The 23,981-nt window shown below is 37.5% G+C and overlaps 1 protein-coding gene across 6 annotated transcripts in view; it reads right to left on the bottom strand.

Moving 5' to 3' along the window:
• ANKRD28 (ankyrin repeat domain 28) overlaps positions 1-23,981 on the bottom strand; it is a gene marked incomplete at its 3' end in the record, with an annotated part of 114,897 nt that overhangs the window by 36,680 nt on the left and 54,236 nt on the right. For all 6 annotated transcript variants that reach the window (XR_014618230.1, XM_084282232.1, XM_084282234.1 and 3 more), the window contains 4 exons: positions 17,803-17,881; positions 7,754-7,824; positions 4,612-4,812; positions 3,764-3,851 (listed from right to left, as the gene is read on the bottom strand). Coding sequence is in view for 5 of the 6 variants with exons in the window: in XM_084282232.1 (XP_084138358.1) it covers positions 3,764-3,851; positions 4,612-4,812; positions 7,754-7,824; positions 17,803-17,881 (439 nt within the window). The remainder of the gene's footprint in view (positions 1-3,763; positions 3,852-4,611; positions 4,813-7,753; positions 7,825-17,802; positions 17,882-23,981) is intronic.

The following is a 23,981-nucleotide window of genomic DNA, read 5'->3' on the forward strand; positions in this document are numbered from 1 at the left end:
TGTTCTCGAATTCTTTCATGAACTACAAAAGCCACATACATTATTCATCTCCAGAGGAGGGTATTTCAACATAACCCCCCCCCCCAGTAATCACACTCTTGCAAGGCACAGTCGAGCTCTTTCCTTGACCACGTCTCCTGGCTCCAGTTTCAGTTTTCTTGCCACTGTGCCGCTGTGCTCCAAGAGAGAAGCTATGAAAAGGAGGTAGCCAAAAATCTGTCCTTCTCACTCAGTTAATTGAATTGCCAAACAAATCTATCATTGAAAACACAAAAACGTATGCCACATAGACAATCATGACAAAGTCTGCAGAATAGAAGAGAGGACACTCAATGCAAATCGGCTGATAGATTTAGTGCTTTACCTGAATCATAGACAGAAAGAAGTAGGATTTTTTGTTTTACCTTTCAAGTGAAACCCTTATCTCAGCTTTAAAAAAAATGTGGGGGAGAGGGGAAGGAGAGGAACACTGAATACTTATGGTTATCCAGTCAGACATTTAAGTACCATGCATCAAATCCAGCCCTCAGTTTAAGTGCTTCGTAAACAAAGGGGGGCTGCTTTTTCAACGATTAAAGTAATGTGCAGAAGTTTGGAAAGGAAATATTTACCCGAAGGAATACCAAGATGTTTTAATAAACTTTCAGTCACCACAGTACTGCATGGCCCCAAAATACACAAAGACCCTCACCTAGCTCTATAGATCAGAAGCACACTGAGCTAACCAGGGCAATGGGAGGTGCTGCAGCATTTCATTCTATGATTTCTGCATTACTTCAGTAGAAAAGACCGAGAAAGAGAAAGTTAAACATGATACTCATCGTATTACCCAAACATAGTGGAGACAAGAATGGAAACAAGCCCTGCATGACAGACAGCAGTACACAAGATATTGAAAGTGGTGAAAGAAAGAGAAATACTGAACAGAGCAGTGGCACAGAACTTTCAAGTGAAGGGAAAAAAAAAAAAAAAAAAAAAAAAAAAAAATCCCTGACCTGCATTTAAACGCAAACAGCAATCAGTGGAAGACACACAGGAGAGCAAGACACTTCAACTAGGAAGCGCTCAGGAGCCATTCCCACACGCTGACAAGGCAGCGCTAACACTCACGATCCCAAGTCCATTTTGGTTGCAGCATTACAGCTGGACAGCAAAGGAGCCGTGTGAAAAGCAGGAAGGAAGGGAAACAATGGATGTAACCCTACACAGTTATTTATAGGAGAATGACGAAGAGCCTAATTTCTTTTTTACTCTACGGTCTATTTTATCCAGTGGAAAAGCTTTAAGGCTTTCTTCTAACAACTGGAGCAATGTAAAATGGCTGGAAATTGTGAGGGAGAGATATCAGGATTTCTTTTGCTTGTTTGAACTCCTCTAGGAGTTCTTTTTTCCTACTCTATTGTGTGCAAGTATTTCTAGGATGACAGACATCAGATAAATGACATTTTTCCCACTCTGTTCGTTAAGAGAATTTCTTGCTAATAGCCTATGAAATAGCACTCATTAAAACTGGAATAAATGTAGCTCATCTGAAAAATAGAGGATTTTTTTTTTCCATCCTGGTGAGCACAAGCCAGAAAATGTCTATCTGATGTTTGTCAAATCCCTGCCATCTCATGCATTTACTTGCATTCAACAAAAATTTTGCAAACAGTCACCTTAAAGTGATTGAACAGCCTGTCAAAGAAATTTCTCTAAAAAATTATGAAATACTAATACAAAATATTCCAAAGAATGTTGGATCAATAATGAAGGCTGTTCTCCAACTTCTCTGTTTAACTGGTATCAGTACTTGAAGTACAATTCCACGGGCTTTCAAAAAATAACTTCAGAGTATTAATGCTGTCACAGTCTCTTCAAAATTTACTAGCATCTTCAAATCTTTTCTTCTGAAGACATCTCAGCACCGTCCTATTGTTCTTTTCAGCATTTCGCAGCCTTATTTTTCATTCCTATCAGATTATTTCAGACCTATACTGGCAGGGACATAGGACTAATTTGAAATTGGCCTAAACTACAGAAATCTGCAAAGACAATAGTTAATAATTCTACTTTTGAATAAAACCAGGCATTTGTGAGATGGTCACTTTTATGTGAAGCCTCAATCTGTTAGCGAGTGCTTCTTTTTTCATTTGTAAAGACTAGAATTTTTAGTCCTTGGACCAAAGCATATTTCATACAATGAACAATTCATTGTCAATCCCCTGAAGCTCAGCGTAAGGTTTTTCATCAAACGGTATTTAAATAGGGTAAGTTAACACACACATATATGCTGCTCTTTTGCTTTGCTCGGTAGCTGATTTTAAAACTTTATTTCCACGTTTAAATTATTGCTTCCATTTCCTTTTTCATGGCAAGACTGGGAAAGCAGGTGTAAGATACTCGATGTCACTACTCTTTGAATAACAGATGAGAAATGTGTTTAATTAGCAACTTCAAATCTATTGTTAACAACTGCTCCTCTCCCCTCCCGTACACATTACAAAGCATTATGCGTATTTATGAGTGTCTAATTTCTAATGATGAACATGAATATCAAAATGCATATTCAGGGACATTTTGCCTAAGATCAGACTGCCAAGGCAGAATTACCCTAGCCATACAGATGCCTACATAATCTCCCAGTTTTATGCCTTATTTTTTGTTTGTTTGTTATCAGATAGAATAAAAATTGTTCATTTTACTCAGAGAAGGGGTAGTAGAGGAATTAGTCTCCTTGTACATTAATTTAAATAGAAGACACTCCTTTGTAAACCACAGTTCAAGGTTTTCACTGAGATGTTAGTTTCAAGTGCTATTTTTATCTTAGACTAACTGAAAAACAAACAAGCAAAAAACCCCACAATGTTCACATTAAATCACCTCTGAAAAAAAATGCTGTAAAGAATAGGACCATGTTCTCCTGAATGTTCTTCTCTTTAAGTTTCATAAGATGGTAACATGTGCATATAAATACGTATTTTCTAGGGAAATCTAACATTTCATTATATTAAATACAAAGAAAAATGCAAATCATCAGAACATAAAAGGAACAACAAATCACATATGATCACATTTTAGTTCCATATTTCATCTTCAAATTCCCATGTAGATTCACACAAGACTGATGCTACTGCTTTTACTTCTTTCCCTTGGCTGGATAAGGTTATGAAACAATAAGCTAAAATACTGAATAACAAGTAAGACGATGGAATCATCAACTGTTGTCTTCTTGAAACTGGTACTGAAACTTGGCTGTTCACTGTTCATATATGGCACATTACACACATCAAAGAAGAACTTTAGACTTTCTGAAAGTTAGAGGCATAAAATGAACATGTGTTTTGAAGTGTTTTTTGGCTTCTGAACAGGCACAATACATTCTGCAATGACAAATACAATCAGCAGCTGCGTGTGAATTACTTAGAAGCAAGCTGGCATAACCACCCTCTGTTTGAGGTGCCTCTTGTAGTAATTGTTTGCTTTTAGTTCAGCACTGCTGCAAAGCTTCACCTATGATTAGACTCCTGCTGAGTAAGGAACATAGTTTCCTATTTTTAGATAAAAATTGATTTTTCCTTTTCAAACAAATTCATTTTCCAACCACAAAAACATATTTGCATGGCCATTAGAAGTGTAGTATTAATGGTTTTCTGGCAAATTCACAGGTAACTTTAATGCTTATCATCTAAGTATTTTTCCCAGAAATATACAAATCCACTAAACATAAGGTTATTTTTATTTTAACTATCACCATGGTAATCAACTGCAAATATGTACATACCCATATATGCTGCCCAGTGTATAGCTCTTCTGTCTTTCTTGTCAAATGCATTAATATTGGCTCCTCTAGACAACAGCAAGCTGACCATCTGGGACAAACAGAAAGAAAAGAAATCCTTTATTCACAGTGGAAAAGTCTACTTAAACCTTACGCAAAGAAAATCATAGGAGAAGACAAAAATGTGTGTGTTTCAAAGAATTTCAATATGTGTGGTTTTGAATATTCCACATTCTTAAAAAATTGGTCATCCACCTTGGCAGCAATAACAAAGTGACTGTAAGGAACAGAAAATTCGACACCAACAAAAAAGATTTATAAATTAAATATGACAAACCTGTGGAATCTTTGAGATCTTCAGGCCAAAGGATGTACTAAAGGCAATCGCCAAAAGCAAGCCTCCTGCCAACTTCTCTCCAATTACCTACCACAATTACTGTAATAATTTCTCAGGAATCACTTTTCAGGGTTTGAAAACTAGTAAGTTGGAGCTTGTTGCATGTACTTTCTCCCCTTTCAGTGGCAAGATTCTATATATTCACTATCTACTGAACAGATTATTTTTTTTCCATTTTAAATTTATCTATTACTAATTTAGACTCCAGTTAAGTTGGATAAATTTGCTTATGTCTTTAGAGAGGTGTGGTATAATAATATTCCAACTAAATGGTGTAATACAACCGATCTGTACACAGATCCATGCAAAAGACAAACTGAAATACGAAATAGGGGTTTGGCCTGTGTTTTTTGAAGGGATAGGGAGAAACGTGATTTTTACCTGAGAAGCTAAAAATTAGAATGTGTTGGACAGAACAATACATAGGAAACAAGCTAAGAAAAATAACTCATACCTCAACATGTCCGCTGAAGGCTGCATGATGCAATGCAGTTCTGCCTGCTCGATCAGACACATTTACATTACTTAGAAGAGGCACCAAAGCCTCAGCACATTTCACAGCTTTGTTTGCAGCTGCTATATGTAGGGGTGTCTGCCAGTTCTTATCACGAGCATTGACATCTGCTGAATGCTTTAACAACACCTGAACAGCATCCTGAAAACATTTAAAAACATGGAAACAAAAAACAAGCCACTTAGCAAAGATTTTAAATGCTACACTTTAAATCCAAATATATATTTGCGTATGCATACACCATATATAAAGTCTAATGGAATAAAACCATCTGCAATTTGTTCTTTTGTAAGCATATTCTTGTGGTTTGGTACTTCATCATAAATCCACCTTTGTGAATCCTCTCAAGGACATGAGGAACATACTCCCTACAGGGTTCAACTGCATCAACCATTTCCAGGTCTTTTTTACAATTCCGTGGACCAGCTGGCAAGTTATTTCATCATCACAACTAATTTACAAAGCTCAATAAATCTCCTCAGGAATTCCTCCACTGCCAAGGATTAGTAAGTTTCTACGAACTTGCAATGCACTTTCATCAATTCGCTAGGCAAAACTTTTGAACTGCCAAAATCTAGAAATGTCAGAGAGACAGATGAACTTATGACATGTACATTTAGAGAACCACAGATAAAACAGAGCAACGTCACAAAGAGTTTCAGCATCTGCTGTTGCAAAACTCCTGAAAAATTTTTTCCAAATATTGCACTATATTCCATCTCACAAAGCCAGTATTCATTTCCTTTTGTTAAATGCAAAAGCTATGAAAATTTTATAAGGCAAGATAAACAAGTCCAATTAAAATACGTGCACAAAACTGAAAGATAGAAAAAAAATCACTTATTGGCATTAACATGACAATGAATACTGCATTTTGCATCAACTTTATGACGTTCCCACAATTCACTAATTGCTTTAAGTGACTTCCAACTCAAACACTGAGCACACAAATAAATGGCTGGCACTTTGAACTTAAAATAGATTATGAAAAGTAGTTAATGGAAACTTCAAATCACACTGTGGTACAACAGCTAGGTATTATTCTCAGCCATGAGCAGAATGCTAAATAATACTGGATTCTATTAAGTGCAATAAATTATGTCAAGAAACTGAAATTTCTTCTATTTTAATAAAAAAAGAAAATAGGAATAAATATGAAAGTTAAAATACTGCATCACACACTTGTAATTTAAGTGATAAATGCAACAATTTTTATTTTCTAAGAAAAACTTAGCAGATTTAATAATTGAAAAATCTAATCAATATTTTGAACTTTTGGCTTTTTTGAACCAAATCTTAAGAAAAAACATAATTGGAACAAAGAAACTTCAGAATAGCTATTAACTCTGCTGCAGAAGAAAGCACCATACTAAAACATACAAGTTGCATAAAAATATCCCATCTTCTACTTCTCTATAGGTACATATTAACATATTTCAAAAACTAGTGAATCTGTTCAGATTCCCCCAGCGAAGTAGGCTGTAGTATGTAGACTAAAGTATGCAAATATTAAGGTCTGGAGCCTGACAGTCTTGACATGAAGTTGCTTGAACTCATGCAGCTGACAGCAAAAGCCATAACAGCAGCTATTTTGCATCATTCAGTGTCTTTATTTGACTGCAAGTGCCCTTGCTTCAAGGATAAGACCGCATGTTTTACTGAAATCACTATCAGGGTTTTTGTCATTACAGCTTTTTTCATTTAATGCCTTAAAACCACGTACAACTGTCAGCTGCAAACCAGTGCCTTGGCGTATCAACCACCTCTCCATTTGTGCGGTCTCCAATGACGTGCCATGTTTATAAATAGAAAATTCCGACAAGAGCCTACCCCTGCTATTAGGCTAAATGGTCTGATTGGTTTACTTGCGTTGTTTGCACCTTTGGTTAGTATTTTGTTTAAAATATTCCACATTAAATAAAATAAAAAAAAGCACGGTCACATTTCTTGAAGTTATCATTTAGGTCCAGTTTGACTGCAGCCCTCCTCTCTACAAGCTTCACTGATTTCATGAGTTTTGTTGTCCCTCTGAGGGACGCAGTATTGGGTACTTCAGCTCCTTTGGGAGCTGACTGAAGCCTAAAAAAAACTCAAAAAGAACAAACTGCATTTGTGAATAAGGCTCCCTTGATTTTCAAACACGGTTTTGAGTAACACCATCTCCATATAACTTAGCTATTAATGATAGTGACAAAAGAATATAATTCACCCAGGGAATTCTAGAGCAAAAACTGAAACAAGGGTTGTTCAGATAGTTTGTGGATCGAATACTTGAAGCTCGGTGCTTGCCAGAACCAAACTATTCAATTCCATCTTCTCAAACAATCATGTGCACAGAATTTTAAAGAGCACACACCCCTCAAACCAAAACACCTTTTCTTATGAGACGTACTGAAGTGAGCATCAGCCTGACTCAAGATCTCAAAGGAGATAATTTTGCATAAACTCTTCCACATAACAAGCACAGCATTTCTCCGTTTTGATCTTCTACATACATTTAAATTTTTGTAAGAACATCAACAACAGAGGAACAATAACAAATTCACTCTTAAATCACTACATTCTCATAACTGTGTTACTGGTAGACTTCAAAACCTTTATAAATATTTCATTTATAAGTTTTAAAGTGGTTTTCAATACTATCATTACTCATTAGGGTTGGGATTTGTTTTGTTTGTTTCTTTCTTAAGACATGAAAAAAAGGCACATTGTGCTGCAGATTCCATATTAAATCCTATTTCATCTCTAGTTCCCTTATGCTGAACCATTCTGGTTACCATAAAAAAAAAAAAAGGTACAGTGGAGTTCAGAACATCGCATGCAGAATCTTCTCTGCTAGGGAGATGGCATTTAAGTAAAGAGCAAAGCTGAAATCTGCAAGTTTATTGTTTTCCTCCTTTCTTCCTACACAGACATATGATAAATATATATGTACTGTCAATATGTTAAACAAACTGTTTCAAGTGTTCTGCAATTCCAACCGTTTGGAGGAGTTTTACTCTGTAAAAAGCTGAACAAAGAACAGAAGGTACTTTGAGATGTCTTATCTTAATACAAAGCAGTTAAAAAAAAAAAAGCATACCTCACTACAAGATGCCACAGCTCTGTGTAAAGGAGTCAACCATTTGCTGTCTTTGGCATTAACTCTAGCTCCTGTAACAAAAAATAGGAAAACAACAGAAATTAACAATGTGTTTATTATAAAGAGTTAAATATTCTCATGTACAGGGAGAGAACTCTTGGAAAATGCTTATTCTAGGCTTACAGCACAACACCCAAAAAATAAGTCTTTACTCCAGCTGAAGTCCACTCTTTGAGAAAATTCTTTTTAACGCTCCGTCTATAATACCCTTCCATCAAAATGTAGTCATCTTTTTACACCAGGTAATCCTCTATAATCTTTTGTATTTCTAAAGGTACATAAAAGACTGTTGGGTTAGAAAGACAGATTCCTCGCCTTCATTCAGCAACAAAAATCTCACACTTTCACAATGTTTCCCAATTCTCCTTTAAAAAAGAGATAGGCTACAACTATTCCCTGACCCTCCAGTTTCCTTGCCATTGGATAGTCTACCGTCCAGGTGTGGGATGATGTAGGACAGTAGGTAGGTGGAATAACGCTTCCTCTTCTACTGGGGGTTTGGGAATGCATCTTCTCCACTCCACCAGGGCCCCTGGCCCACTGCAGGACCGCCTTGCCTGAGCTAGACTGTAACAACCACACCTCTCTAATCCTAAAAGCATGCCCAAGAAAGAGCTGTCCTACACAGGAACAGAGGTTGCACAAACATCTGTAAGAGACAAATCTGGTTTGGGATTTTTTTTGTAATAATAAAAGGAAAGAAGGGTGGGGGACTTTTCCTGAAGGAAGCAGCTTAACTACTTACTGCAAGAAGCTTAATCGTTTAATTTTTAAATGATGTGTGTATATGCATTTATATTTCTATGTGTACATATATATACACGTACCCAAAGCCTTATACATTTCTTAATACCTTGTGTGGAAATTTAGCCATCTGTATTTGGAAACAGATGATCTTACAGAGGCATGAGAATTTAAACTCAATGTTTGCAAATATAATTTGGAAATATTCTTAAAAATAATTCATAGAGTAATGGATGATACCCTACAGTAACATTAATGCTATCTGGTCAGAGACTATTAATTTCTCAAGCTAGCCATATTAGTACTATTTCAGAACCAACTTTAATTTTTTCTATACAAGTAATAAATAAATAAATAAATAAAGAAGGGTGAAAGATCTGTAAGGCACAAAGCATCAAACAAGCTACTGGTCAGGATACTGGTAAGGATTAAGCTTATAAGCTTAGAAACGGGATATTTTGGTCCAAGTCTGCCTGACCTGCACCAACAGTGAAATCCTTCCCAGTTCATCTGAACAACCCGACCAAGGAACTTAACTGTCCATACAAACTGATGACTGCATGTACTACGCAACACAAAGATGTGAAGTCAGTTCTGTGAGTTTGTTTTTTGTGGTCAATCCTTCCCCTTCTGACTTAAGAACACACCAAAGCAGCTGATTTTGGAACCAAACTCCCACTTTGACCCTAGGTCTTCCTCCAAGTACATGACAGAGCCTGAGGTCTCTAATTATTGGTTACAATTTCAAGGACTTTTTTCCTTCCTTGTCTAAATTTCAGAAGCTTTATAGGTCTCTCCAAGTTCTAAAGCTTTTGGAAAATAAGTCTGAAGGAACGGAGAAGAAGTCTAACTCCACTCAAGAAAAATATATTCTAACAAAAGTTTAAGAGACTTAATCTTAGCATAAACATCTACTTTTGTCAACCATCAAAAGGACTTACTGTAGTGCATCATGTCATGTAGCATAATGCAATAGACTATCTCTAATTCTGCATAGAGCCCAAGTGAAAAATAATTTGATGGCTATAAATGTCAGCAGAATTTTCTTAGGATTTTTGGTAATCTTTCCCAAAAGACGACCTGAATAATCAGTAAATGAGAATATAATCAATGGATGACATATCAGACAGAAGTCTTTAATTCTTCTGACCGTCTTCCAGGTTATTTTTAGCCACTTCTTGGTTTTAGCACATCAGACAAAACAACGAGCCCAAATGATGCACCAAGCTCCACCTAACTTCACACCTACAGCCAACAACCAAGGAAGGAGGACTTTCGAAGTCTAATTGCTTTCTGCTTCTAACTTTAGGATACAAACGTCTTTGAAATGTTTTAACACAAAGTATGATACACAGTAAGAATGAAGGGAGTTACTAATCACCATTCTGATTTTCCTCTGGAAAATGCATTCTCAGGGTCTGAGGTCAAGTCAGATCCACCCAAGCGATCAAGCCTGAGCTAGGAGGAGCCCCACACCCAGCACGATCCCACTGCAAGGAAGTGGCACTTACTTAATTTCCATGAGAACGTGCTGAGGCTCCATGATGTGTTTATGGGCTCAGGCAAGTCACTCACTGATATTTTTGGTAGGTTAACAGTCTAAAAAGCCCATCAGAAGAGGGCAGGAATAAATACAAAAAGATGCCATATAAAAGCTTTTATCAGTGGTAAGTTAACCAAACTAGCTAGGACTAAAGGAAGAGAATCCCAGAAGGTGTTTTTGTTTCTGGTAGGAAAGAAAACCAGAGGTAGTTAAAGAAGCATCTAAGGAAATTTGAAGCAATGTTTAAAAGTAACATGGCCCTCAGAAGAGCAAAACACAAAACAGTAACAGCCCTGCCCCATAAGTGATCTTTCACCTAAAATAAGCCTAAACATAAGTCTAGGACATCCTATATTTATCAAAGAAATGTAATAACTGAACACTAAAACAAGTTATCTTTTCAAATGCATAAAAAATTGTAGATTCTCTGACAATGGAAGAACAAAGCTCACTTCTGACAAAAGACACGTCTCTTTGATGCACTCATCTAAGAAAAAGCAACCGAGTTTGCTTCTTCACAACAAAAAAACCCATGGGCTCCAAACCCTTTGGATTGAAAGGCAAAGTTAAAATAATTAAAACAGGTGTACTATCAAAAAAAACACAACCACGTTTGTATGCACTATTAACGTAGGAATACTATGGGAATCAGGAGAGATGTAGCTCTTCCTACATTAAACAAAATAGTATTTTAAATCAACATCAAGAGATGTTCCCCCTTAAATTTCTCCAAGACGACATGCTGCCAAGAATGATTTACATTTCATAAAACAGCCTCTCCAAGCAACCTTGCAACTAGTCCCCTCTCTAGGCTGTTTTTACTTCTTCCAGCATGATTTTGAGAAAATGCTTCAGTTCCCCCTTCAGATGAGCATCTGAAAGAGATGAGACAGAAAGCTCCCTGAAACCTAAACGTACCCATACCCACAGGGACAAAGTTCGCATCCTTTATACTTTGAGGTAAAGCTCTACTGCATATCACTGCAAATAAATGTTAGAAAATATATTACAACTTTACTGAATTGTCTTTTGTTAAAGATGATTTGAACGCATGCATGCATATAAATTACTGGGCTGTGTTATCTCTGGGAAGCTCAACCTGCTGATGTGCCCAGCAGGGCACTGCTCAGATTCTCAATACCTTCTCGTGCACCTTGTGCAGCAGTTTGCAGCGTTCAAACAACCCAACATACTCTTCCATGTTGGTGGACTCGACTGACAGATTAAGCAAAAACTTCCCTTCATCAACAACTTTACTGGTACAGCCTAGAAAGTTTACAAATCCAGGCAAACTTGAAAGGAGTATTTTTGCTCTTCAAACTGCAGAGGGAAGTGTTACAAATTCTTCTTACCTCCCTGAATCCTAAATCCCATTTTGCAAAGCTGCACTTACAAGACTGACAAAGACATTTTATGTATCTCGTACAGTAGCTACTGAAAAGCCCACCTGTGCTTACTTTCAGCAAATCTATTTTCCAAGAGACACGTATTGAACTCAATACATGCATCAATTTATCCCCCAATACCCAGATGTACGTTTCTGTGATGCAGTTGCTACTTCCCTGGTTTCAATACCCTTGCACTTGAGCAGAAGCTATCATCTCAACCCTTCTGCTCTTGAATGGACAGTTGACTGGTCTGCACAAAACAGTCACACACTTCTCTCTTCACCCATAAAGTCCCATACAACTGTATGTAGTTATATTTCATCTACTTCACCTCTGTTCTCCTTCCATAAGAAATATTGCTAGCTTGCCATGACAATCCCTGCCTGTTACTCAACACCAGAATTCTTCCAATTTGCAGATTTCCTTATCCAATTTGCAGATTTCCTTAGAAAAAGTACTACAGCATTTAGATATCACTAGCTGGAAATAGATTCAGAAAAGGAATACAATGGAACTGACATTTCTGTCTTTGCCCATAGTACTAACTTTAAGTATTGAATTGCCTTCCACCATTCTGCCAGTTTGTAGTCTGTATTTTTAGGCTGTCAAGGACAATATTTCCCTTTATTATTGTACAAGATGTGCCAGCAATTGTACAACAACATAATATAAGCAAATAAAGCAAAACTGTTTCCACTTGCATGTAAAATAGACACCTACTGTTCAGTATTTGACACTATGAAAACATGTTTATTTAAGAGTAAAAGACGTAAATAAGATCTTTAGACTACATTTTAAAAAGCTAACAACAAACTTGTTTAACATCCAGAATATTGGAATACTTCTAGGAATCACTTTTGCAGAATTAGAAGTTCCCAGGTACAAATCACTAAGAATAACCAATAGTCCACATTGTGATTAGATTCAGTTTAACTATTTTCCTGAGGGCTTGTATTAGTTTTGGAAGTTTTTTCCTTTTAGATTGATCCACTTTTTTATCTAGAACCATAGAAATACTTAAAAGCAGCAGGCAGAAATTGTCACAGTGGAATGAACAGATGAAAAAAAACTTTTCCTCTGCTAGAAAATTATGTGAACATTCAAGGGGAGATGCAGAAAAAAACTTGTAAAATAGAAGACAACTTCAGATGACGACTTGAACAATTAGTGAAATATAAACTAACTCCCTATTGAGAAACTGGAAACTTGGAAAATTATTGCTGCAAAAATCATGAGTAAGACTTTGAGAGACAGCTTCTACCTATGTAGAAGCTAAATGTGTAATAGGGGATCTATAATAGTATAAATCTATTGTACAGTATAATCTATAAAAATTGAGAGGGATAGGACTGGTATGTCTTTTGAGCAGCTGCACTGATTCTTCAACATCTACTTTTATTTTTATTGATACAAAACAAACAAAAACATGGAGAAATACTGGAAGATAAGCACAATCAAGTCCAAGTTATCCTCCAGAATTTCTCTTGCCTAAACAGTTTTTGCCACCTCTCAGGCATTAAAGAGCAGCACAAGTTTCTCAGGCTCCCTGAGCTAATGAACATTTGTACTTTTTTGTAAGCTATGAGAGTTGGTCTCTCTCATAAAAAGTTAGAGCTGCTTCCTTCAGCTACCTTCTACACAGCAACTGCTGCCAGAGGACAGTGAGGACGGCTCTAAAGAGAAAATTGTTGCTCACATTGTTGAAGGAAGGAAGAGGAAGCGGCCAAAAGATACAGCCAGTGTAAAAGGAGTGCCTGTGAAACCACAGGCCTTTGCACATGGGCATGTTTGCAACCCAAACAAAGGAAGCTTCATTCCACTGATATTTTCTCAGCGATAGCCTTTCAACAGCTCAACTGTTTGATTGCCATTGCACGCAAGTAGCACTTTTAATACTTGCGTGGCTTGAGAATGAGCTGAAAGAAACCCAGCTTGAGGGGAGCAATGTTGGAGGGTCTTTGCTATCCTACAAAGTCTATGTTGTTACAGTAACGCTAGTTTTCCAGCAGCAGGTTGATTATTACACGGTACAGCTGACCCACAGGAAAGCACAACAAATACTCAGAGGCTTCCAAACCTTAATGAGATGTAGACCACACATTTGTGTATGCTGAGCTCCATGCAGTGAAAATTTGGGGTTAAACAAACAGAAATGTGTTATGTTAGTATTAAGTATCAGTGCAATAACAGTAACTAATCCTACTTGAAAGTAAACAACATAACTCATGTTTCTTTTCATGAAGCCTGCTGATTTCAGTGAAAGCAATAATAGCATGCATGTTATATTAAAGAAAACATGAAAAAAGTTACTAATCAAGGGAACACAATCTGGGATCATACTAATACTAATCCATCCTGCTCCTCACATCTCACCTGCCTGCAGGAACTACTCTGATAGCATTTAAAAAAGAGTTTGGGACAACTGAAAAAAAAGATTTAAACAGAATAAGCCCCATCAGAACAGTCCCCTGCAGGACTTAGCTGAAAGAAGAGTTTGAGTCTTTATAAGGACTTCTTTGAAAGAACAAAATTTGGATCTTGACATGCAGTTACACAAGACTAAATTATGTTGCTTTCTATTTCTCAGTAGTTTGTCATCAAGTACACAATTAAACTCAGTGCAATTAAGCAAAGTAAACAGATATACTTTTGTATCAGGACATGAAGTTGCACATTAGTTACACTGTAGTAATACAACTTTGATGGATGTTACGGCTCTTTACAGCGTAATATGAAAAAAATGCTTCTAAAATTTTAAGTGACTAATACATGATCTTCTGTTCCATCATTCTATAAACTATAAACAAGCATCTTTATGCCTCATATTTACTGCTCACCTCCTTATCTAACAAATTTAGGTAATGTTAATAACATATCTAGCTGCAAACTAAAGAAAAGAGATGATTTGAACATCCAGACTTCAAGAGAAGTCTGTTAAGAGAATTTGCTTGTAAAACATTCACATCTTTAGGGGACAAGTTTATTAGTAAATTCACTGAAGTGCTGCCTCCAGATTAAAAAAAAAAATAAAATCAATCAAACAAAAAAATCTAAATGTCAAGCCCCAGACAGGAGCCACCAAATCAATTTTCTTTGCTGTTCACAAACTGTCACCTTCATGATCCTTGCCCAGCCAAAAACCTACAAGAGGAGAGATCACCGAGCAACCCTGAAGGCTGGTGGGAAAATAACTCACTCAAGAATTCAAAACCAAAATGAATATGCTTGTAAGACTGAAGGCTTACTTCCTAGAAGCCTGCAAATAGGCTCAATGAGTTCTGTCTTCAAAAACACAATGTGGGTTGCTTAAGTCTACAGTAAAGTGATACTAAGATATTGTAACAGCAATTTATGATCCAAAATACGTACTTGAAAGCAATGTGGACCCACTGAGAGAGATACAAAGTAAACTCCAATCAAATTTAAAAAAATCTGTGTCTAGGTAATGTACAATGCGTGCTTTAACTAAGAATAGAGGATGAACGAGTCAGATAAGAGCCACTGAGTAGTGGAAAGATTAATATTGACTTCAGCAATTGTGATGATCAATTGGAAGGAAGAATGAAAAAGTTGAGGATAGCTTGCTTAGCAGTATAGCTTCAAAAGGGTTCCTAAACATACCAGTAAAACTACATCAGAAGACGTTATGAGTTGCAAAGCCAAGCTCTTGCATGGTGAGAAATGCCTGGATGAAAGCAGCCCACAATGCTTAATTAATTCAATCCCCTGTGCAAATGTATTACAATGGGTCAATTATGAGCCACACAATGTTTACATCCAAATTTACTGCACAAAGGAGATTGCTATTCAGAGGTATTATTTAACTACCTATTCTTTGTTCAAAAAGAGGCCATGCAACATGGCAAACTTTCTTCAAACTTTGCTGTGGTAACAGATTTACTTTATTTGCTCCTTAACATTCATGTATTACAACAAAATGTAACCTAAATCTGTCCCCAAGGGCAGATTTGATCTCCAGCTGAATCACAACAGATTAATTTTCTGTATCTTTAGGAAATGGAGAGAATAAGATCTGTTAAGTGGTTCCAATTAAGTTCCAATTAGGAGATGGAAGTCAGAAGAAAAATCTTGGCTTGTGCACTGAGGGACCTAGACCCAATCTCTCAGAGAAGTAGCTGGTGCAGTTCTTCAGATCCAGCTGTAAGCACTCACACTCCACAACCTACAAGATCTCAAATCCCGCATTCAGAACTGAAGAAGACTAAATTAGCGACTACTTTTTAAAAAGAGTCTGGTTTAAGCTGCTTGCCTAAGATCCCAGATTGCAAATGGGAAATATATAGATCAAAGCCCAAGCACAGTGCCTTTCCTATTGAGCAGCCTTGACATGCAGACATCACTCTCTCATCCTGCAATTAATGCCCCTCTTCATTCACTTACAAATGCAACAACTGTCGTGTGTGTCTCCTTCACTGTACCACCCTGTCGCATTCCCAGAGCAGCCCCTCCTTGTGCAATTCATGAGGCAGTGCTTCTACAGAAAGCCCTAAACACGTAATTCAAGTCCGCAGCATAACGCAGAAGCACAGACAGGTGAGGCTGGTATTACAGAGACATTCCACAGCGTTCAAAGCTTGTGACTCTACAGCTATTTAAGATGTTGCTTTGTAATATTTTGCTTTAAGTAAATTGTGATTTTTATTAACTACAGTTCATCTGAGACATATTAATGTCTCCCAGTCTTCCTGAACAATCTCCAGACACAGCAGCCCCCCGCATCCTCTCCTCCTTGCAACAATCCAACTTGGGACTAGGCACACAGTCCTAACTCTTAGTTCTTCACTTCCCTCCTTTGTTCTCCAATTTTTCTTACTTATTCCCAGGCTACGTGCCCAAATAGCATGACTAACCTTTCTTCTACAACCAATTGGGGTCTTGCTGCATTAGTATCTGAATAAGGATGTCTCTCCTTTCATTAGCCCCTTGCCTGAGAGAAGGAGAGAGGGATTTTCTTTTCAGTCACAGTTCTGGGAACTGGACTCAGTTCACCCAAGCCAGTCGGAAGCTTCAGTCCCAGAAGCAGCTGACTACAGCTTCACAGAGTTTGTAATTTGGCTTTTTTTTTCCCATTACTGTGAAAACCCAAACAAAAAGAAATCTTTGCCAAATCCCCGATCCCTTTTCAGAAGAAAAGGGTCACTCCATATTCTTAAGAGTCACCAGAACTCTTTTTTTTCCCCTCTCCTCTGGACAGGGACAAACAGCATGCTTTTCTGACCCACCTTCTCAGCAACACAGTCGAAATTTTCTGGGCAATTTTTTTCTCACATGGTCTAAAAAAAATTCATTATGGAATATTTCCATGGTAAATACACATAGATGTACATAATGTACATATGATTATAATTAATTATAATCATATATATAATTACATGTAATATAAACTGAAAATATTATATTTTGGTAAATTATAAACAAATTAAATTATGCCTGGCAATTTCAATTAAAAATCTGGAAGTGACTTCTCTATCTTTACATTGACATTTCCTTAAAGGAAAATGTGCTGTTAAAGGTTGCAGTGAGTGGGGGAAAATACCCACCTTTGCACAGGTATTGTGTACCTGTATTGTGTACTTTCATCCCACTATCTAACCTTAAAGCAGTTCCATATCGTGAATTTAACCTCAAGTCATCTGATGGGTACGTTCATCCAAGATCAAAGATAATCAATTCAGTACCTCAATAATGAATTTCTGCTTTCAGGTTTTGGTTTGGTTTCTTGATTCTCTCCCCACCCTCCTTTTTTTTTTTTAAAGACTAAAATGAACTGTCTTAGAGAACTTGCACTTTGTCTTAGTACAAATAAATAGAAAATAAACAATTTTTCAAATCCCAGCTGATCCTATCTGCATTCTGTGCATTTAAGCCAACAGCAAAAGATCATTAAGAATAATAACATTGTCACCAACTTTGGATTCCATCTTTTGCATTCAACTTTAATGAATTTGGCCTTTCTGAAGGCCAATTTAAGACCAAAACAATGCTGCTAATGTCTACCTACAACATATACATTATTACTTCTTTAAACTAGCATTGATCTACCTAAAGCTGATCAAGCTACAAATAAAAAGAGATAAAACTGAGATATCTTTCTACCAAAAATACTTTAAAGCACAACTACACGGTATTGTAACACTGATAAGAGTGGAAACCAAAATTTCAATACAAGTTTCTTTAGTTTCTAGCACATTAAATATCTCAATAAAAACTACATAAACTAAGATGTACATAAATATTTCTTTGGATGTGCATAGAGGTAATTTTTTTTTTCCATTAACAGGAACGGAACATACCAGATAAAATAAGTAGTTCAATAATTTCTGCATCTCCCAGATAGGCAGCAGCATGTAAAGGGGTCCTTTTCTCATTATCCTGTGGTAAGAGGGGGGAAAAAAGGTTTTATTTAAAACAAAAAAGTATGTTTTAGCATTCTGCATGAGTAATGAAAAAACACTGCATTAAAGTGCATCTTCCAAATACTGTACATTCTATATTTTAGAAAACATTGTTACTCTAAAGATGTTAGCCACATTTGCTGAGACAAGCACACTCCTCCCTAAGGAGCTCTTTTTGTTACACCTACGGTCAGCTAGCATGTTCTCCTGACAGACAGACTGACAGATACTCATTGCACCTGAAGATAAACCCATCAGTTCGAAGTCACCATTCACTTGTCTCCAGAAACATGAACTTGAGACTGTCCTACACAGTTTAGAAAAAAGATGCTTCAACTCCATGTGCAACAATTAGTGAGAAACACTTTCTTTGGACAGTTTAAGGTTAATTTCAGCAGTTATTCTCAAAATAGAAAAGAAATGGGAGTGAGCAGAGGCAGAAATACTGAAATTTCAGCTGTTTTGTTTACTGCAGGCGAGCAAAGAGGAGGTAGAGATGCAGATCATTTACTCAGCACTGCTGTTTAGTTCAGGCTGATCTCATGTCCTTCTGAAGGCACAAGTAAGCGAGAGAATTTAGGCATGCACAGTGTTTGTTGATGGAGATAACATTCACTTATGAAAGACTGGAACAAAATATTTCTCAAACCTTTCAGCATTGGTGTCAATTTCCCTTCACCAGCTTATAGTTAAAACAGAAAAATAAGATCACTTTCAGGTCTTACTGAATGACAGAAATGAACAAGAATGATCTAATTTACTCTTTGGGGTAAGGCTGCTGAAAAACTAGAAAAGAAACCGATCACCACAAGCATCTTGGCTAAAGCCCTGTCTAGATTTCCAGATCTTTCTAGTAGAGCATCAAGTACACTGTGAGGACAAGGGAGTCCCAAGATGACAAGCAGCAAGATGTTGCTATTAATTCAACTGTTGATGACAACTATGGTAAATTTAATGCACATTTCAAATGATATTTTTGTGAAGAAACATCCCCTCCCTTGCCAAAATCACCTTAATCACTGAATTCCTACTTGAGGGTTAACAGGACTAGCAGCATGCAAGAAGAAAATTCCTCCTAAACTATCTATTCACCATTTTGTCCTGCTCAAAAAAAGTCCAGATGACACATTCACCATATTATCAATGCTCCCTAACTACAATTTCTGAATTACACACAAGTAATTGAAAACAGAGCAGTACGCTCCTGACCCTGAGTGCAGAATCAATACTACTTATTTATCATTAACACCACGTCATGCCAGGATGTCTCAACAGCAGGTTTCAAATTTATGACAAAAAAAAAAAAAAAAAAAAAGACATCTCTCATCTAGAGAGATTAAAAAAAAAAAAAGATAGGAAACACAAGGGAAAAATTAACGAAACAGTGGCCAGCAATTAAAAGCAGTCTTTGTTCCTCCCATCTGCAGATGTTAAGCTAGCACAGCTATCCAATAATTTGCAACCACATTTAAGCTGTTTGATAACGCTAAATTATCAAATTACCCACTGCTTAAGAAATATGGCCCACAGTTTAAGAAATGCAGACCTTTCAACCCAAAAATGGGTACAGTATTTTACTGTCTGCAACTTCATTGTAGAAATAGAGAAAATAACATGGGTCATGAATATATCCTTCTGTAGAGAAGGTATTCCATAGAGAAATATTCTTTCTGTCAAGAAAAGCCACATACACCTCACTTAAAAGTACAAAACTTATTATCAAAATTTTCACCATATTTGTGTGAGGTTGCCTCTTTTTTTTTGTTTTCAACATCTTAGTGACAGAAGTCATAAAAGTAACCAGTCTGATTTGAATAAAATGGGAGAGAAAGGAGCTGTTTTTGCTTAGAGAAATGCCAACCATTAACTTCCAAATATACACCGATGATCCAAATTTCTGATAAGTTCCAGCCACCTTGCCCTCAAATCCCACCTCTACTAATGGGAAGAGTTGAAAATTCTGAAGCTGCCAAGGCACAAACATGAAAACAGCTCAGATATGTTTTTACTCCAGCGCTCCCATGTTTCCGAGCTATGTGTTTCCAGTCATGCAAATATTTGGGGTTTGCTGCTCTGTGGCAGCACTGTTTGAAAACACTCAAAACCCAACTCCCAGTTCTGCTGGGGTGCTCCCAGCTTCTTATGTCCTGGGCCAGCTCCAGGGCCTGGTATTGCAACTATCCCCAAACCCAGGCAGGGTCTGGGGCAACTGCAAGTATTCTGCGGGCTGAGCTTGCTTTGGCAGAAGCCCTGACTTTTTGTCCAGTTTCACATCTGTGACTTTTTCTCTCTCTCTTTTTTTTTTTTTTTTTAATTAACTTCTGTAAATTAAACTAATCAAGATTTTAGTTTTAAGAAGCAACTTTGTGAGCAGGCATTTGCAGCACTGACACATCATACTAATGTGAACAACAGCCCATAACTGCCCTAATGTTGCGTCTGTTTCAACCTAAAAGACACTAAAACAAAAACTTCAAGAAAGGAGTTTTGTACATAAAAGTTCCTGTCTTACAGTAGAAACTATAAATTTATATTTTAGTTGGTTGTTGGTTGACACTCGCCTGAACATGAGCCAGTAGCATGCCCAGGTGGCCAAGAAGGCCAACAGCATCCTGGCTTGTATCAGGAATAGGGTATCCAGCAGGACCAGGGAGGTGATTGTCTGCTTGTACGCAGCTTTGGTGAGGCTTCACCTCTAGTGCTGTGTTCAGTTTTGGGCCCCTCCCTACAAGAAGGACATTGAGGCCCTGGAGTGTGTCCAGAGCAGGGCTATGAGGCTGGTGCAGGGCCTGGAGCACAAGGCCTGTGAGGGGCGGCTGAGGGAGCTGGGGGTGTTTGGTCTGGAGAAGAGGAGATTCAGGGGAGACCTCATTGCTCTCTGCAGCTACCTGAAAGGAAGGGGTGGGGAGCTGGGGGTCGGCTTCTTCTTGCAGATAGCTAGTCATAGGACTAGAGGGAATGGCCTCAAGTTGTGCCAGGGGAGGTTCAGGTAGGAAATGAGGAGACATTTCTGCTCAGAAAGAGCAGCCAGGCACTGGGACGGGTTGCCCAGGGAGGTGGTGGAGTCACCATTCCTGGGGGTGTTCAAGGAGAGGCTGGATGTGGTGCCTGGGGACATGGGTTAGTGGGTGACAGTGGTGGCAGGGGGGTGGTTGGACCGGATGATCTTGGAGGCCTTTTCCAACCTTAATGGTTATGTGGTTCTATATTCCTTCCCTCCAAACTTTAATTACAGATATTGGTCAATACTGTCAAACTAAAAAGCAGTAAAAAAAATCTCCTTAAGGAATCAACGTTCAGAATGATGATTCTACATCACAAGACTCATTATCATATTTTAATGCACCTTTGGATTAAATTACATAAAAGCATATAATCATTCCATTTGTAGTACTTCCTTCTACGTCCCAAGGTTCTCACACATTTTATCAACACAGGAGTTTCTATATGGATTACAGCATGAGAAACTCCCAAAATGACCTCATTAAAACCAAATCTGGGATAAAATGACAAGATCTGCAGTGTTAAGAACTTCTTTATAACTCCCCTAATCTTCAGCAAACCTGGAACAAGGGTAATGCCTCCTTTGTGTCATGTAAAATGTTAGACTTTGGCTGTTTCAATAGGTACTTAAGGGAGCAAAACAATGGACAAATCTAAGACTAAATTAAATAGGCAGCATTCAAATAGACTTGTTTGTTGTTGTTGTTTTAAAGAAGTATCATTTGAGATACAATTTATCCCTGTGTGGGTTGTATCTCAGCAAATGACCAACAAGAACTCCCAAGAACACAGGTACAAAATACCTGCAATTCTTTGATAGTGTCAAGTACCACGGGGGTCTCTCCCAGTGCCAAGTCACCAGTGCTGCACTCAAGATTCACTAGGACATTAGTTTTTATTTGCAAATTTTGGCAAATACACCTTTTAGATTATCATTTTATAAGGCAGATTAAGTCTATTCTAAATAATCTTTTGTTCCTCCACCCAAAAAAGAACACCCTATATTTGACTCTTACGTTCAAACTTTCAACTACGCAGATTTTAGTTTAAGTGCATAAATTTGTAATTGGGGCCACTAAGTCTTTAGAAGCATGTCCGACAACAAAGTGCTACCTTAAAAACAAATAACTCACTAGAACTTGGAAATCAGTCAGCTGACAAATATTGTCAACTGAAAATAGAAGAAAAAGATAAAGTATTAGGTTTTCGAAACTTACAAATCTGTAACGAGTAACTTAATTTACATTCAGGGTAGGGAGAGGAATTTGTCTGCTATTTCTTTGGATTTTCTCAGTATTTCTTAACTCTGTTTTCAAAATACCATTCCTTAAATTATTCTGACACTGATATTGCAGTTAGAATACAAAAGTCGACATTGTCATAAAAAATAGCTTTCTGACTGATTTTGGCCAACAGCATTTTTAGAAGCAGAACTGTATTTTCTCCTCATACTTCAAACTTAAAATGTAGCTTCAATACAGTGAGAATACCTAACAAGCTACAATAAAGGTCTGCCTTCTGCATGCTTAAAAACAGGGCGAAAGCATACTGTTAGCCACAAGAATCATATGCATTACGTAGCTAACCTTAAAGTATTGTTTGTAGCCAGATGATAGATACCATCACAGTGTGAAAAGACTAGATTTGCCACTCAAACTCCATTAATTGTTTGAACAATTAGCTCATGGTACTATTTTCATAAACACTTGTATTACATTCAAAAGGTACATTTCTGAAAGCCCAATACTAATTTTGCTCTCCTCAGGCTTTATCATTAAGCAGTACATTTCAGGACATATCCTCTTTATGCCATCTCTTAGGACAGAGCAAATCTTGACTTCTAAGCAATCACAAAAATTGAAGAGGAATCTTTACCCTTCTGTTCATTACATTAGCAATAATCAGTTGCTCTAGAGACCTTATCTTGTAGGGGAAAATAAATGTCTTTAGTGCTAGCAAGGAGGATTGCTTCAGTTGTAAGCTGTCAAAACATGGTGTTCTTCCTAGTTAAGATCTTCAATACCAATTTAATAACGCATGCTCTTTGACTTGGTTCTAGATAACAATCAAAAACTGGCTCACCGTGGAGTAAACCACTAAAACATTTATCTTCTGTTTGCCACTGTTGCTTGGGGAGTCCCAAAAAAAATTAGATGGCGGTGGTAATTATACAGTAGGAAAAAAAAACAAATTAAGACAGAAGAGAGCTACAAAGCAACCTGGAAAAAGGTCACAAAACTACAATTTTAGGAAAGATCAGGAGTTTATAAAAACATGCAAGTTTCACCCTATGAACACATGTTCCTCAAGAGCATAAGCTCACAATGTTCTGAACAAGAAAAAATTACCTAAACAGATAATTTTTAATGGATTTACAGTGACACACAAAGTAATTGGCATGCACGTACTTTTAGACTGTTGGAAGAAAAAACTATTAGGTTCATAATTGCCAGGGAGGCATTAACTCTCCAAAATTTGTTTTCCTAACCAAAATCAGTAACTCAGCAACTGTTAATGGATAATCCAAAGAGCTGCTTGGGTTTTGTAGGTGGGCAAACTTCAGAAGCAGGATGAAGGTTTACCTTGCGCCTGGCCAAGTGGGTGAAAAAGGGACAAACCTACACTGAGCAGCATTAGAAGTTGTAGAAATTGACCCAATCTATTCTGATTCAGTCACTAACGGAAGTGATAACCTCTAAGAATTTTGGCTATAGAAATATTTTAGCTGCATCCACCACACTTCCTCCACGAGGAAAACAACATTTAGGTAGGTAGCTCTGGAAATGGCCTGACCCACGCCTGGGCAGCAGAGGCTGGTGGCAGCAGGTGCCAGTCCTTTCTTCAGGGAGGTCTCCCTGTAGAGCACAGGCAGAGTTGGTCATTTCCAGAGTCCCAAAGGTGTGACACGAGGCTGGTGTGCCAGCACCAGCAGGCCATGAGGAGGCTGCCGTGATGTGCGCTCTCGTGGACATGCACTAGGCCTCGTCTCTCAGATCAGAGATGAGAACAACAATAGATGGACATTGGGCAGGAAACCTCCTTCCCTAAGACACTGAAGTGCCTGACGTGTTGAG

This window comes from Netta rufina, assembly GCF_964035555.1.
Source record: "Netta rufina genome assembly, chromosome: 2".
Classification (NCBI taxonomy): Eukaryota; Metazoa; Chordata; class Aves; order Anseriformes; family Anatidae; genus Netta; species Netta rufina.